At 33.3% G+C, this 16,192-nt stretch overlaps 1 protein-coding gene across 7 annotated transcripts in view; it reads left to right on the top strand.

Annotated features, from left to right (window-relative positions):
- Positions 1–16,192, top strand: part of BRIP1 (BRCA1 interacting DNA helicase 1) — a 221,443-nt gene that overhangs the window by 192,611 nt on the left and 12,640 nt on the right. For all 7 annotated transcript variants that reach the window (XM_074261987.1, XM_074261990.1, XM_074261984.1 and 4 more), the window contains 2 exons: positions 8,380–8,489; positions 11,852–11,934. In XM_074261987.1, the coding sequence (XP_074118088.1) occupies positions 8,380–8,489; positions 11,852–11,934 (193 nt within the window). The remainder of the gene's footprint in view (positions 1–8,379; positions 8,490–11,851; positions 11,935–16,192) is intronic.

A 16,192-nucleotide genomic window follows, 5' to 3' on the forward strand; every position in this document is an offset into this window, starting at 1 on the left:
TGACAGCTACAAGATGGCAGAACTTGCCATGGGCCTTTTGCTTCTACTTGCTAAAGGTATTTGTCTGGAAAGCATGCCTGATAGCTAAGAATATATTTTTAAGGATGAGCAGGTAAAAGTAAAAGGCTGTCTTTTGACATTTTGACTAATCCTTTATAGCCTATGGTTTACTGCACATTTAAAAGATTTGCTAGCAGGAGAAACTGCCTTTTTCACATATGCAACATGCCATTTTGAATTGGGCGTGGATTTTGATGCCTGATATAGCATAGATAGACAATGAAATAGATTCTGTTTCCATTAAAATGGGATGCACTGGCCTTTCACCTTTCCTACTCTAACTATAAGGCTTCTGTTTAATCTTCAAGTGACTCAACTCATCAGTTACCTCCAATGAAAACATGACTCTTAAGGATAACTAGTTTTTTATGCTTTTTTTTTCAATTATGCTTTATTTTTATTCAATTATTTTTATAATAATGAAAAAAATTATATATTAGTCACTTTAATTTTTTTTTTTCTTTTTGAAGATAAGTCTTCATGAATTGCTGTCGCTAAAACAAAACAAAACAAAACAAAACAAAAAAAAGACCCCACATATTGGCCAGTCTACTGACAATGAATTTCTTAGCTAGGCTGCTCTGTCACCAACTCCATCACTAGACCTTTTCCAGATTCCATGGACCTATTTGACTGTGTATTCTACTAATATAGCCTTTGAAAACTCAGAGTTCACTCCATTTCAATATTAAGTTTAGTGGAGTCTGGCTTAAAAAAGGTATTTGACAGAGTTCAAAAAGTGGAATATAGTTAGTTGGGGACAGGAGATTATAGTCTAAAATGAAAAGAAAGACTAGGAAAATGTAAATTTTTTTTGTTCTAGGAACTGCTAAATGATCTCTGGCTACTTTATAATCATATACTTCAAGCAGTAACTGTTATCAAAGGGAAAGCGACTATTATCATGTATAGTAGTGCCATATCTAATCCATCGGAGTGGCAGGATACTTTGAAAATCAACTAAGCTGTTGGCAAAAGGCATGTGGATACCAAATTCCTTCAAAGAAAAATCTCATTTGAGAAAGCACTTAAATTACATAGGGAGAGGAAAAAAGGAAATGTTTTCAAAATAACTGTAGTTTCAACATATTTGTTGTAAATACAACAAAATATTTCCTAAACACATACACACACACACACACACACACACACACACACTACACATATACGCATACACAGACGATTTTCTTCTTCTTTATAACGTTTCCTAAGTTTTTATTGCTGAATTCTACATTTATATGCATTTCTCTGTTTAAAATATATATTAGGGTTTTTTGTTTTCTGAAGCATCTTATTATTTAGCATTTTGCATTATATTCCTCAGTAGAATATAAGGGGGACATGTTTCTTCATTGAACAGTTGACTTGTGACTAAACAAATTTTAGATCTATGAAATCAAAGTAAATTTATTTTCTGGTTACAAAGTTTGATTTGGAACATTTGACAGATTGTTTTTAAAAGGCATAAGAACATAATGTAAATTTTCTTACCCAAATTCAAATTGAAAGTTACTTGTCAGAAGCAGTTAGGAGCCTTCTGTTTTCTCTCCTGAAGCATGTTCTTTTGGTTGTCAGTTTTAAAAGGTTAACACTGTACCAAAGAACATTGACGTGCCTTTCTTTTTTCTTGAATAGTTTTGTGTCTTGTTAAAACAATTGATATCAGTGGTTCACAACAAAACTGGAAAATTTTTGCAAGGAAGCAGTTCTTTTGCATCTATAATTACTCTTATTTTCTAGGGTGATCTAGTGTCATAAGCAAGAGAAGCTCTTGTATAGCTGATTCCAATTAAAAAGAGAGTCTTCCTGGGCCCGTGTTTGTGGAAGTCTCAGCAAGGGCCAAGAAACTGAAACCTTTATCTTCTGGCAGCCATGATTTTATTCAGAGGTTGCTTGTGGATAAATATAGTATGTGTAATGGGTTATCATTTGTCATTATTAATTAATATTTTATGTGGCATTTTGAAATAGGAAATTTTCTAATTATTTTAACTTTGCAACCTTTCTGACTCATTTGCAGGAATAATAATTCTTACTATTTTTCGAATAGGGAAAGTAAAGCACAAGATTGTTCACCAACTTGCCCTGCATTTGATATCTTCACTCCTGTGTATAACAACAATAATAACTAGCACTCATATAGCATTTTAAGGTTTTCAAAGTGCTTTACCTATGTTATTTCATTTGACCCTCACAATACCTAGTGAGACAAGTGTTGTTTTTGTTGCCATTTTACAAATTAGGAGGAAACTGTTCATTGACTTGTCCAGGGACATACAGCGAGAAAGGAGCTGAAGCCAGATCTCAATTCTGCTCTGCCTTTCTTGAGGTTCAGCACTCTGTGCACCCTGGACCACCTCGGTGTGACTTGGCTTACTTAGCCACATGATTGCTTTTCATGGTTCACTTAAATAAAGCAGACATTTATTAAGCACCTACTTTCACCCCGATTAACTTTGTGAGAGATAAAAAGATGATGTCTTTGTTTACTTCACCAATACTTGCCACCTGATTTGTTATAACACACAATACTGCTTTGTCACCATTTGTGGATGTCAGCATGTCCAGTCATAATCCTTTGCTGTCACTGACTTAACAGATCTCATTCATGCTACCTCATGTCCATCTCTTCTCTAAGACCCAACAAATTTGATCTCCTCCAGGAAGAGACCAATCCCATCAGCATACAGAATATTTTTTTGGTACATATCTATATGTGTCCCCTTAGCACTTACATCTTTACTCTTCATTACTATTTTACTCCTTGTTTTCATAAATTTTTTATCTCATTAACAAGATTGTAAATAATTTGCAGGCAAAGTAACTTACATCTTAATTCTTTTGCTCATCGATAGAATCCTGAAACTATTTCATACTTCTCTGGTGATTCCTTTAAAATAGATTCCATTGCATGGGATTTAAATGAACACCCTCATGCATTGCAAATTTTGTCACTTAGGTTTGATCCATCTAAACATTTTCAAATTGTTTAGAGTACTAGTTAGGTGGCACAATAGGTAGAGTGCTGGGTCTGGAATCAGGAAGAGAAGAGGGCAAATGTGGACTCAGATACTTACTAGTTGTATGACTTGCTCAAGTCTACTTGCCTCAGTTTCCTCATTTGTAAAATGAGGAAAAAGAAATGGTAAACCACTCCTATATTTTTGCCAAGAAACCCCCAAAAGGGTTTATAAAGCGTTGGACATGATTGAAATTGATTGAACAACAAGAAAGAACTACTAGATAGGTTAAATTAATTATATTTGTGTTTAATTATATAATTATATTTGTGTTTGATCTTGCATCTGAAAACTTTGGCTTTGTAATTTTATTTAAGGAAAGCAATATAGTAACATGTTCTATAATTTTCCCCTAGCACTCAGCACTTTGTTGCATGGATAACATGTGAAAACTGAATGAATAAATAAAATGATTTCAATTTGTAATTTAAACATTGCATTTGATAATTTTCCAAATATGCTATGTACCCCTAACTTCAATTACTATCCTACAGACCCAACATAGGCTCATATATTGTGACTTATTATAACTTGTAAATTACTGTCATTATTATATTGAGGAGGTTCCTTATTGTATATAGAATTTTTCATCCATTTAAATAGAATGGTCTGTAAGTCAGATGGAAAAGTCACAGTTCTTTATTTCTTTATGACTATGGCTTTGCATGTTTCATAGTCCACAAAACCGTATATCACAAGTTATTTTGGTAGCCTGGAATCATACCTTTCTGGAAGAAGCACAGTACTTGGCACGTAGTGAATACTTAATAAATGCTTGTTAAATTGAACATTGAAGTAGTTACCAGTGTTATGCAATATTTAGATGATGCCTGTATCCACATCAAAAATGTAGGATGCCATATGTTCTGACCAGGTATTACTTTTCCTCCTAGTAGTGAAAACCAATTCTCCTTGAATTTCATAGTGTCTTTGTTTAAATCACTTCTCCTTCCCTCAAAGCATTCAGTGTATATATTACCAATGATTTATTGCAGTTGCATTCTTTGCCTTTTTCTTATTAGATTGCCTTGTTATTCTAGTGTGGAAAAACACATCTCTCTAAAATGTGGTTGATTTTTCATCTGGGTTCAGTCTGCCTGGGTGCCACAGTGACCCCACAATGTTTACAGACCAAGCAGTTATTTGTTATGGAGGCTTATAATTGGCATCTTGTTGGTCTTGTTGAAGGTCAGGGCAGCTTACAGAGCAAGCTTAGAAAACCCATCTTCTGTAGCCAATAAAAACTGAAAGAAAAAGTTTCCTAATATGCTTTGTAAGAAATCCAACTCCTGTTTTTTTTTTAATTGTAGAAGTTTTAATTATTCAGATTAATTTTCATTTGCAAGATCTCCCTCTTTTAGGGATAATAAGCCCCTGAAATGAACAGTTTATATCTCCCGGCTTGAACATGAGGACTGGATCCAACTGAGGCCTTCACATCACTTTCCCCCCACTTCTTCCATGAGGTCTATCTAGACCAATTCTTGCAGCTATGTCAGATGTTTGGAGCCAAGCCTAACTCAGGCCAGTCTAGTTATTCTAGCTAGGAATTTGAATGAGATGAGATAGTTGTAGCCCATGTAATATTTAATAATGGAAGTTTACTCAGCAATATCATGGAAAGGATACTCAGAAAGAATAGAGAACAGCATATAGAAAAACAAAAAGTCAAGAATTTCAAGGGAACTAATGAAAAAAAAAAAATCAAATGAAAGTGGCCTAGCTGTACCAGATCTAAAATTTTATTATAAAGCAGTGGTACCCAAATCATTTGGTATTGACTAAGAAATAGACTAGTTGATGAGTGGAGTAGGTTAGGTTCAAAGGAAAAACTATCAAAGTCAATAACTTTAATACTCTAGTGTTTGACAAACCCAAAGACCCCAGCTTTTGGGATAAGAATTCACTGTTTGACAAAAATTGCTGGGAAAATTGGAAATTAGTATGGCAGAAACTAGGCATTAACCCACACTTAACACCGTACACCAAGATAAGGTCAATATGGGTTCATGACTTAGGCATAAAGAATGAGATTATAAATAAATTAAAAGAACTAGAAATCATTATTGATCACAAAATAGAAAATTTTGATTATATCAAATTAAAAAATGTTTGTACAAACAAAACCAATGCAGACAAGAATAAAAGGGAAGCAATAAATTAGGAAAACATTTTTACAGCCAGAGGTTCTGATAAAGGCCTCATTTCCAAAATATATAGAGAATTGACTTTAATTTATAAGAAATCAAGCCATTCTCCAATTGATAAATAGTCAAAGGATATGAACAGACAATTCTCAGACAAAGAAATAGAAACTATTTCTAGCCATATGAAAAGATGCTCCAAGTCATTATTAATCAGAAAAATACATATTAAGACAACTCTGAGATACTACTATACCCCTTTCAGATTGGCTAGAATGACAGGGAAAGATAATGTGGACTGTTGGAGGGGATGTGGGAAAATTGGGACAGTGATACATTGTTGGTGGAATTGTGAATACATCCAGCCATTCTGGAGAGTGATATGGAAAACTGTGCTCAAAAAGTTATCAAACTGGGAGCGGCTAGGTGGCGCAGTGGATAGAGCACCAGCCTTGAATTCAGTCTCAAATTTGGTCTCAGATACTTAACACTTCCTAGCTGTGTGACTCTGGACAAGTCACTTAACCTCAGCCTTAGGGGGGGCAAAGAAGTTATCAAATTGTTCATATCCTTTGATCCAGCAGTGTTACTACTGGGCTTATATCTCAAAGAGATCTTAAAGAAGAAAAAGGGACAAAGAATGTTTGTGGCAGCCTTCTTTGTAGTGGCCAGAAACTGGAAACTGAGTGGATGTCCATCAATGGAAGAATGACTGAATAAAATTGTGGTATTATTATTCTGTAAGAAATGACCAGCAGGATGATTTCAGAAAGGCCTGGAAAGACTTGCATGAACTGATGCTGAGTGAAATGAGCAGGACCAGGAGATCATTATATACTTCAACAACAATACTATATGATGATCAATTCTGATGGATGTGGCCATTTTTAACAATGAGATGAACCAAATCAGTTCCAATAAAGCAGTAATGAACTGAATCAGCTACACCCAGCAAAAGAACTCTAGGAGATGACTGTGGACCACTACATAGAATTCCCAATCCCTCTAATTTTGTCCGCCTGCATTTTGAATTTCCTTCACAGACTAATTGTACACTATTTCAAAGTCCGATTTTTTTTTTTGTACAGCAAAGCAACTATTTGGACATGTATACATATATTGTATTTAACTTATACTTTAACATATTTAACATGTATTGGTCAACCTGCCATCAGGGAGGGGGGGAAAGAGGGGAAAAATTAGAACAAAAGGTTTGGCAATTGTCAATGTTGTAAAATTACCCATGCATATATCTGGTAAATAAAATCTATTAAAAAAATAAAAATAGAAAAAAAAAAAAAAGAAATGAGCAAGACCAGGAGATCATTATATACTTCAACAATAATACTATATGATGATCAGTTCTGATGGACGTGACCCTCTTCAACAATGAGATGAAACAAATCAGTTCTAATAGGGCAGTAATGAACTAAATCAGCTACAACCAGCAAAAGAACTCTGGGAGATGACTATGAACTACTACACAGCATTCTCAATCCTTCTATTTTTGTCTGCCTGCATTTTTTATTTCCTTCACAGGCTAATTGTACACTATTTCAAAGTCTGATTCTTTTGGTACAGTAAAATAACTGTATGGACATGTATACATATATTGTATTTAACATATACTTTAACATATTTAACATGTATTGGTCTACCTGCCATCTGGGGGAAGGGATAGAGGGGAAGTGTGGCGACGGTGTTAGCACCCTGATAAGCAAAAGTCTTTATTCTTGGTCTTTAGCGATAGAAGTGAAGAGAGTGGACTCATAGGATCTCTATGACCTCACCTCATCTCTCTCGCAGAAGTGACCCTGGCTAGTCTTCCTGCACCTCCTAGTCCCTCCCACAATTCTCTGTAAACACCAAATGATTGGGCCAACACAGGATAGTGGGAAAGGGCCATTTTCCAAGCATATTCTTATAGAGTATTGTCCAATCAGTAATTAGCCTCAAGTGCTCAATTGTCCAATCTTAGTGCATTGACTCAAGAGTTTCAGCCCCTTACAGGGAAGGAGGGGAAAAATTGGAACAAAAGGTTTTGCAATTGTCAATGCTGAAATATTACCTATACATATATCTTGTAAATAAAAAGCTATTAAAAAAAAAAAGAATAGAGAACAAGTTCATTTGTTTCCCTCCCTCTTAGCCCATTTCTTCACAGTTGAACATCCATTCTGAAGGGTGTGTTGATTCTCACAGCAATGGAGAATCCATCAAATTTGAGTTACTCATTATATATTGATCTTTTCATTATTTATATGTTGGGTTTTAGATTACTGGGAAATTATGTCAATAAATTGTTGTTTAAATCTAGACTAATATGGTCTTGAGGACAGTTCCATTTGCCTTTTAAGGAAACTTAGGGCAGGAATGTAACTTTCTGTACAGGTGCTCAATAGAGTCTAATGTCAGTTTTATTACTCTACACTGTAACCAAAGTTTGAGGAGAGAGATCTCCATGTTATTCTAATTTAAAATTAAGGGAAAAGCCCTCCAGTGTCCAGAAAGCATAGCTATATCACTGTTTTTAGATACAATTGAAGAGAATAATTAGAAATAGTATTCTTAGAAATGTTTCATACTTTTTTTAAAGAGCACCTTTTATTTGCTTATATCATAATTCTTGAAACAATGACTTATTTTTTAAAAGTATTGCCAATAACAATTTCACAATTAGAATGGAATCCAACCCTCAGCTCCTTCTTATGCAAAATGTCTTGTGATAATAATAATAAAAAAAGATATTGTCTTTGATTATTGAGAACATGTAATCTCTTTAAAGAGGCAAAATGTGCATATATCAAACAAAAAAACCCCACTTAGAATGATGTATTTGTAGCAAGGGATTTGTGAAGTTCACTTTTAAGGGATTGTTAGATATTTTTAGGGTAGATGAAATAGACTTTGAAGTCCCTAAGATATAATGCAATGTTTTAATATGTTACTTTTCATGATTGACATTTATAAGTGATTAAAAAAAGATAGATAGGTGGATCTAAATTATGAAATACATGCCCATAATAACACTCTGAGGAAGCTGAAAATTATCTGTAAGTAATTTAAAGGCTAAATATTTACTTATTCCTTTTAGTCTTTATTTTTAAACTGAAGTAATAATAATATAATAACAATATGTACCATCCTACCTTTAGGTTGAATTAAAGAGAAAATACAATGACCAACATTCAAAACGAGGTCTTTTACCTGGCCGCCAGTGGTATGAAATTCAAGCATATAGAGCCCTGAACCAGGCACTTGGCAGGTAAGTGGAATTATGGAATGTAAGGTATCAAATGAAGAACTATCTAAACTATAACTATTTTGAATACTAGTCATATTGCTCCATACCTTGTAAAATAAGATACAATAAACCATAATATCTCAGAACCCAATTAACATATTTTGAAGTGTAAAAGTTTTAGAAAACTGACATTTTTTGGGGGGGGGGAACAAATCATTCAGTCAGAAACATTCATTGAACATTTCATGTGCACCTCTCCCTGTATTCAGAAATGAGGATTCAAAGGCAAAAGCACAATCTTTGCCCTCAAGTCAAACAAACAAGTTACACACAATGTAACTGGAAGCCAAACTGCAGGGAAGGTTCTGGATTCGTGGAAGTGGTCATAAGGAAGCTGGGAATCAAAAAAAAAAAAAAAAAAAAAAAAAAAAAAACTTTGCACAGACTATATCATTGGAACAGAGTCTTAAAGGAAACCAGGAGGGAGAGAATTCAAGGCAGAGGGGTAGCCAAAGAAAATGTGTAGAACTGGGAGATGGAAACTTGCGTGAGAATAATAGCAAGAGAGTTGCTATCAGAGGATGGCTAGGTGGTACAGTGAGTAGATTACTGGCACTAGAGTCAGGAGAACCTGAGTTCAAATCCAGCCTCAGACACTTGATACTTACCTGTGTGACCCTAGATAAGACACTTAAGCCTAATTGCCTTCCTCCCAAAATAATAATAATAAAATAAGAAGGCCATTATCACTGGATCATAACAACACATGGAAAAGGGTAAAAAGTAATTCTAGAAAGGTAAGAGAGAGCCAATTTGTGAAGGACTTTAAGTTGAACATATTCTATGTAATTTTAGAGGTGATAGGTACCCATTGGAATTTGAATCAGAGAATTAGGGGGAAATGTCATGGTCAGATATCTATCCTAGAAAAATCACCTTGTCAGTTGAGTAGAAAATTACTTAGGATGGAAAGATACTTGAGGGAGACCCCAACCAACAGACTAGGGACTATATAGTCCAAGAGTAAGGTGATGAAGTCCTTCATGAGGTCCTAGATGATTGAGTAAAGGAAAGGGTATATATTTGAAATAGGCTGTGAAAGCAGAAACTAATTGCACCAGATTAATTATGTAGAGTGAGCATAATGCTAAGGTTGAGACTCTGAGTGACAAGGAGGATGCTATTCCTTTGACAGTAATAGGAAGCCTGTTAATGTAACATTTGAAGGGCAAGTTCAAAACAACATTCGATGCAGGTCTGACTGGTTGGTCAGACCAAGCAAGAAACTATAAAAGGTGAATCCTGACAGTGCCAGATCACAAGAGAGAGTACCAGATCACAGGAGATGGCTATGGAGGGAGGAGGAAAAGTAGCAGAAAGAGAAGGAAGATAGTGAGAGGATTGTATAGAAGTCACAAAAAGGAAACAAAGAAAAATAGTAGGGAAAAATCTTAGAATGAACAGAAGAAATCCCTTGATTCAATAATTAATTTTAGTTAAAAATAATAATATTATGTAGTCTACAAAGTTGACCAATTATACATTTTTTTAAAATTACGCTTAAAAGAATGAAGCTTTTAAAAATTAATATATATTAAAATTACAACAGCCATATACGTGTGTGTGTGTGTATGTGTGTGTGTGTGTACACGTACTTCTGAAATATGTATGGGATCAGTTCAGATGCAACCCAATCTTCTACACCATCTATGTGTAGCATTAGTGCTATATAATGAAAATTGATGTTCAGGAGCATAAATTTGCTGAATCATCAGAAAAGAAAGATCAGTTAATATACAGTGTACTATTTAAGGCAGAAAAATATAATGGTATATTTTATCATGACTTTTTAAGAAGAGTTGAAATTTTTTAAAAAAAAATTATAGTGCTTAAAGGATTAACCAACATTAAATCATAAACTTCCTTTAGATTATTTCTTTCTTGGAACATTCTAGTCAATCAGAATTTGACTTAACATAAAACTAATCTAAATTTCATTTTTTATTAGAGGTTAAAGTAAAACTAATTTGAATGCTATACTGATTAGAAATTGTTTAAAAATTACATCATATTCTGTACAAATGATACTAAATTGAAAAAAGCAAAATCTGCTCTCAGAGGCATTGGTTCAGTGAATAGAGAACCAATGTTGAAGTCAGGAGCACCTGAGTTCAAATCCAGCCTCAGAAACTTGATGCTAGTAACCCTGGCCAAGTCACTTAACCTTGATCGCCAAACTCTTACTTTCCCCCCTAAAAAGACTACTCATGGTATTGTGACTGAATCAGAGATGATTGATTTCAGCCTTTACCTGATCAGAAATCTTGTCTACCACATCCCCAGTTAGTAGTGCTCTAACTTCTTGAAAATCTCTATTCCAACAGTATGACACTCATAGGCTAATCAGTTTTTGACTGGCTAAGCCAAGATTTTAGATTTTTTTCCTTTCTTTTTTTTTAGTTAATATATATTTTAATTAAAGCTTTTTATTTTATTTTTCAAAATATAAGCATGGATGATTCTTTGATATTAACCTTTGCAAAACCTTGTGTTCCAGTCCCCCCGCCCCCATTCCCCCACTCCTCTCCCAGATGGCAAGTAGTTCAATATATGTTAAATATGGTAGAAATATATGTTAAATCCAATATATGCATACATATTTATACATTTATATATCTTGCTGCACAAGAAAAATGAGATCAAACCAGAAAAAATGAGAAAATAAAATGCAAACAAAAAAGCAAAAAGTGAAAATGCTATGTTATAAACCACACTCAGTTCCCACAGTCTTCTTTCTGAGTGTAGATGGCTCTCTTCATCACAAGATCATTGAGATTTTAGATTTTTCACAGCATTCTGGCCAGTCATTTTGGGCTTCTGTGGACCTCAATTTTTTCTAATGTAAAATCCCATCCCTCAGTCTAGGAACCCATAATCTTGTGACCAACTGTGAGATCTATGACCCACAATAGATAGGCTAGAGTTCATTTAAGTATAGATATTATTTTAAAGCATCTGCATAAATACATAGATTTTTTTTTAATTGTAGAATTGATAAGTGTATTTTTGAGGAAAATTTTTCAAATAATTTTATTCTCTTGTATGCAAAGAAACTTTTTCACTTAACTTTGTGGTTTCAGCTATTGGTTAAGAAGTTTTTTTTTGTTTTTGTTTTTGTTTTTTTACATAAGGTATACCTTGTTTATATAACTATCTTTCTGGATAACTTTTACATCTCTCTCCTAATAGCTAGTTTCCATTATAGGGATGTGTAACTGACATGTTAGACTATCTTCTTGTTTCTGAACTATGTAACTAAAATTTTTATTTTGTTTCATCACATAATTACTTCAAATATTTTCCTTTTCACTATTTTCCCATAGGTGTATTCGGCACAAAAATGATTGGGGAGCTCTTATTTTAGTTGATGATCGCTTCAGAAGTAACCCAGATCGATATATATCTGGTAAGAAACTCAGGCAAACAATATAGTAATAATCTTTGTTATTTAATATTATCTTTTTAAAAGAAACATTTCTTGAAGTTGGAACTCCCAGATATAAAAATGTTATATATTTTGTTTGAAAATCCTTTTTTTTTTCCATAAAAGTTGATGTCATAAGGAAATTAAAGAAGCATGAGAAATTTTGCCTGTAAGATCTAATAAGAATAAGGGAAGTGTTTATGATTAAATAAAAGATAGAGAGGATCTCAGGAAGTAAAATATCATTTTAATTACATGAAATTAAAAAACATTTACACAAACAAAACTAAAAGGAAATTTTAAATTAAATTAAAAGGAAAATTAATTAAATTATTTTAAATAATTAAAATTAAAAGGAAATTAAAGGCCAAAATTAAAAGGAAAACAAGAAATTGAAGGGAGGGAAGGAGTAATAGTTTGTGAGTTTCACTCATAAAAGTCTCATTTTTTAAAAAAATATATGAAACAGCCAAATTTACAAAAATTGGAGCCATTTCCCAATTAATGAATGGGCAGTTTTTAGAAGAAAAAGTTAAAACTATCAATAGTTATATTAAAAAGTGTTCTGAATTACTTTTGATTAACAAAGGTAGCACTTCTCATCTATCATATTGATTAACATGAGAGAAAAGGAAAATTATAAATACTAGAGGTTTATGGAAAAATAAGGACATTAATATACTGTTGGTGTGAATTGGTCCAAGTATTCTGGAGAACAATTTGAAACTATACCCAAAGGACAATAAAAATTTGCATACTCTTTCATTTAACTATATTACCATTAGGTCTGTATTTCAAAGAGAACAAAGAAAGGGAAAAGATCCTATAGTTAAAAAAAAAAATGGGTAGATCATCTCCTTTTGTGGTGACAAAGAATTGGAAATTGAGGGAATAGTCAGTATTAGGGAATGACTGAGGAAGTTGTACATGATTACAATAGAATAATGTAATGCTATAAGAAATGAAGAACAGGATGGTTTCAGAAAAACCTGGGAAGATTTATATAAACTGATGCAAAGTAAAGCAAGGAGGACATTTTTACAGACAGCAATCATAACAATTATGAACTATGAAAGACTTAGCTACTCTGATTAAGACAATGATCAAAGACAGTTCTAAAGGATGCATAATGAAAACTTTTATCAACCTCCAGAGGGGGAACTGATGAACTCTGAATATATATTGAAGGATCCATTTTTCACTTTCATTGTGTTTCTTACTTTTTCTTTTTTGTTTGTTTTTGCAACATAGTTAATATGGAAATGTTTTCCATGAAAAAAACAACAACGATCTTTTAAACTTCATCTACTTCTGAAAACATCTTTGCAAACATACTGTTAACCATCTATCAATCAATACACCTTAAATCAAGTCATCTTTATAGAGGTTTTCATAGGGGATAATTAGATCCCAGAATGATAGGTTTTTCCCTACCTTATAACTTGCTTCAAGTGATAAACTTTTCCTATTTTAAATATTTTTATGAAAATGTTACTCAAATAGATTATATACTTTGTTGTCTTTTTAAACACAGTATACTAAACATAGTTTAAACGTTTTTAAAAATGATTCAAGGTCATGATTATTATTATGGATCAGGCCTAACCCAGGTCAGTTCATCAAATTAGACTCAAGGGTTAAAATGCAAGAAGGCACACTCATCAATTATAAAATACAACAAAAACAATTTTTAATAATCCCAAACAATCAAAAACATGCAGTTTCAAATAAAAAATATTCAAATGCTATTCTCCTTAACCTACACAATTACCAGGTTAGGAACCTAGGAAGAAGGTTTCCTTGAACAACTGGAACTCTGGAGACCCTGGGTTGGGCTTCTTATAAGTCAGGAACTAAAAAAGTTTATTGAGTATCTCCTTAAGTTATCAGCTAAAAGCCATGCTCTTGATATAGGTCATTGATCGGTCAGGGCTTCCAAAGCAGAAGAGGAGTAAGATGGAAGAGGCCTGGATTGAATGAAGACAGAAGCCTCAGCAGTCCTTTCCTACCATTGCCCCCAGTGTCTTATACTTAAAGTCCTCACAAAACAAACATAGTTCCTACCATAGTTGTAAACAGCAGTTATTATACTTTGCTCTGGGATATCAGAGGCCCTCTGTGGTTGCTGAGAGGTATTGAGCAAATACTATTACACAAAAATGATCCCAGGTTGCTATGATTTCTTTTAGTTCTTCTATGTGCTTTATATGCTGTCAAACTGTTAGCTGTCACTTCTTACTGTTGAGAGTGTGCTTATTTCTAACATCTCCTAATTTGCCTAATCTGCTTATAGGATAGAAAACAGATAAAAGGATCTGTTAAAATTGTGTATGAAATAAGTGATGATCTGAGAAGGATAAAGTACAAGGGCACAGATTGTGATATATCTTGTTTACTTTATGAAGATTTGTACTTATTCTGTGATTTACATTCTGGTTAATAAAGTTGCTGAGAAGCTGGCATTTGGTTAAAAAGAGGGGGGGGGGGGAAGTGTCCGAGAAGTAGGGTGTAGTTGAATGGAAGACAAGTTTTTTGTTTCTTTGTTGTTTTGAAAGTAATGCTGCACTGGGTCACTAAATGGAATTGTGGAAAGAGCAAGGATCCTGTAAACCAGAGGACCTGAATTCAAATATGACCTCATACTTTTACAAGCTTTGTGATTCCAGGCAAGTCACTTAACCCTGATTGCCTCTAAAAAACCAAAATAAAACAAGAGTAGAGCTGCTTTATAGAGAAAGAGATAATTTGTATTTTTGCTTTAGTTCGAGTAAATTCATCTTCCTGATATATCACCAACACAATCTCATTCAGCTTAAAGCCGAGAAGATATAAATTGAGTTCAAGCAAGGTACAAGCAAGAAATGAGAAAATACTTGGTACTTTTTTGCTGCTGTTAAAACTTTTAAGTTAACTTAAAACTTAAAAGTTCACTTTAGACTTATTCTATATCAGCAAGATGCTTAGTTTTTGAGTGTTTTTCATATTTGTAATTTTAAGTGTAAACTTAAAATTTTCTTTTCCACAACATCATTGTTGTTTCTATTGTTCAGTCATTTGTCCATATCCTACTCTATATGACTCCAAAGACATTGTCCACTTTCTTGGCAAAGATACTGGAGTGTTTTTCCATGGTTTTCCATTTCCTTCTACAATTCATTTTACAGATGAGAAAAATGAGGTACACAAGGTTAAGTGATTGCCCAGGATTACACAGCTAGAAATTGTCTGAAACAGGTTTTAGACTCAGATCTTTCTGAACACAGTCTTGGTGTTCTATATATTGAACCGCCCAGAATTGTTCACATTGCTTGGTCATTTTACAGTCATGTTGGACACTTCATGAGTGGGGTTTTCTTTGCAGAGATATTGGAATAGCTTTCTGTTTTCTTTTTCAGCTCATTTTTCAAATGATGAAACTAAGTTACTTGCTTGGGTTCAAACAGTAAGTTAGTCTTAAAACTGGATTTGAATTCACAAAGATGAATCTTCCTTACTCCAGACCCTGTGTGTTGTATACTATATTACTAACTACCTCCAAACATAAAGCATAGCATGTTAAAGAATTTTTTTATTACCTCTTTTCAGATAATTTATTTTCTAATATAATCCTTTCCAAATAAAATCTATTTAGAATACAATTCCAAATATAACACCCCCTCACTAGATAGCTTTCCCTTTTAACAAAAATAAGAGGAAAAAAAAAAAAAAGACAGTTTAAAAAATCAGCTAAATACCAACCCTATCTGATAGTATATGCAGGATATTTCACACCCATAGTCCTGTCCCTCACTTTTACATAGAAAAGATGGGGTACCTTTTCTCAACTCTTCCATGGACCTAATTATGATCATTTAATTGCACTCTTTCACTTTAATTTTATTAGTCTTTCTGCTTATATTGTCATAATTGTGTTTTCCTGATTTTGCTTACTTCAACTCCGCATAAGTTCAAATAAGTAATTAATATCTTTTTCTGATTTCTTCATTTCATTGCTTCTCACAGTAAAGTAACAATTCATTTCATTAATATATCACAATTTGTTCATTTAGTCCCCTGTCAAATGAGACCTACTTTATTTCCAGTTCTTCATTACCACAAAAGTGGTACAATGAATATTTTGCTAAATATGAGGCTTTTATTTATGTTTGATCTCACTGTGGAATGTCAGTGTCAAAGAACATTCAAATCACTTTTTTTTAAAAGCATAGTTCTAATTATTTTCTGATATAATTGAACAGCC

The sequence above is a fragment of the Sminthopsis crassicaudata genome, chromosome 4 (assembly GCF_048593235.1).
Source record: "Sminthopsis crassicaudata isolate SCR6 chromosome 4, ASM4859323v1, whole genome shotgun sequence".
In the NCBI taxonomy this organism is placed as follows: Eukaryota; Metazoa; Chordata; class Mammalia; order Dasyuromorphia; family Dasyuridae; genus Sminthopsis; species Sminthopsis crassicaudata.